Source organism: Sinocyclocheilus grahami, unplaced genomic scaffold (assembly GCF_001515645.1).
Source record: "Sinocyclocheilus grahami isolate Dianchi unplaced genomic scaffold, SAMN03320097.WGS_v1.1 scaffold19621.1, whole genome shotgun sequence".
Taxonomy (NCBI): domain Eukaryota; kingdom Metazoa; phylum Chordata; class Actinopteri; order Cypriniformes; family Cyprinidae; genus Sinocyclocheilus; species Sinocyclocheilus grahami.
In genome coordinates, this window is record NW_015517679.1 from 2,274 (window position 1) to 2,877 (window position 604).

The 604-nt window shown below is 36.3% G+C and overlaps 1 protein-coding gene across 1 annotated transcript in view; it reads left to right on the top strand.

Annotated features, from left to right (window-relative positions):
- The first annotated feature begins 1 nt into the window (after window position 1).
- LOC107579720 (codanin-1-like) overlaps window positions 2-604 on the top strand; it is a 1,126-nt gene continuing 523 nt past the window's right edge. Inside the window, exons 1-2 of the mRNA XM_016265515.1 lie at window positions 2-169; window positions 559-604. The exon at window positions 559-604 is cut by the window's right edge and continues 74 nt beyond it. Of these exons, the coding sequence (XP_016121001.1) occupies window positions 2-169; window positions 559-604 (214 nt within the window). The remainder of the gene's footprint in view (window positions 170-558) is intronic.

The following is a 604-nucleotide window of genomic DNA, read 5'->3' on the forward strand; positions in this document are numbered from 1 at the left end:
GATGAAGAGTGTGCCCTCATCCGTCAGTTTGGATGCTGAAGAGGGCGAGGGATCAAGCAGGATTCAGCAGGTCCAGAGGAGTTCCTCAGGGCTCAGTGCTGGGTCCTCTTGTGTTTCAGACTGCACCCATAAAGTTCCACTGGGATCTGAAGTCATGATTGAAATAAAGGTTATTATTGCTAATTGGGTGTCTGAAAAGTTGTGCAAATGAGTTCAAACAGATTAATTGAAGACTGGTGGATGGCACATTAAATATAATTTAATGGTAAAAAAGAGACATCCACAAAATTGCTGAAATCAAACACAATTCACACAATTGCTTATACTCGCAAAACAATATTTTTTTTTATTCTTAGACAACATCTGAAGTGTTATTGTAAATTAAATATAAAGCTATTTAAAATGATTTTCATTACTTTAAATAGTTAAAATAATCTATCTGTCTTCTAATAATACTACAGGCTGTAACAAGAAAGCAGTGTGGAAACCTATGGTAATTTAGGCTAATTTTCAAATATGAGTGAGTCAGATCACAAACCATGTTGTCTCATGTTTCAGGAGTTTCTGAGTGTTGCTGTAGGACCCAGATCTGATGAAGAGGTTT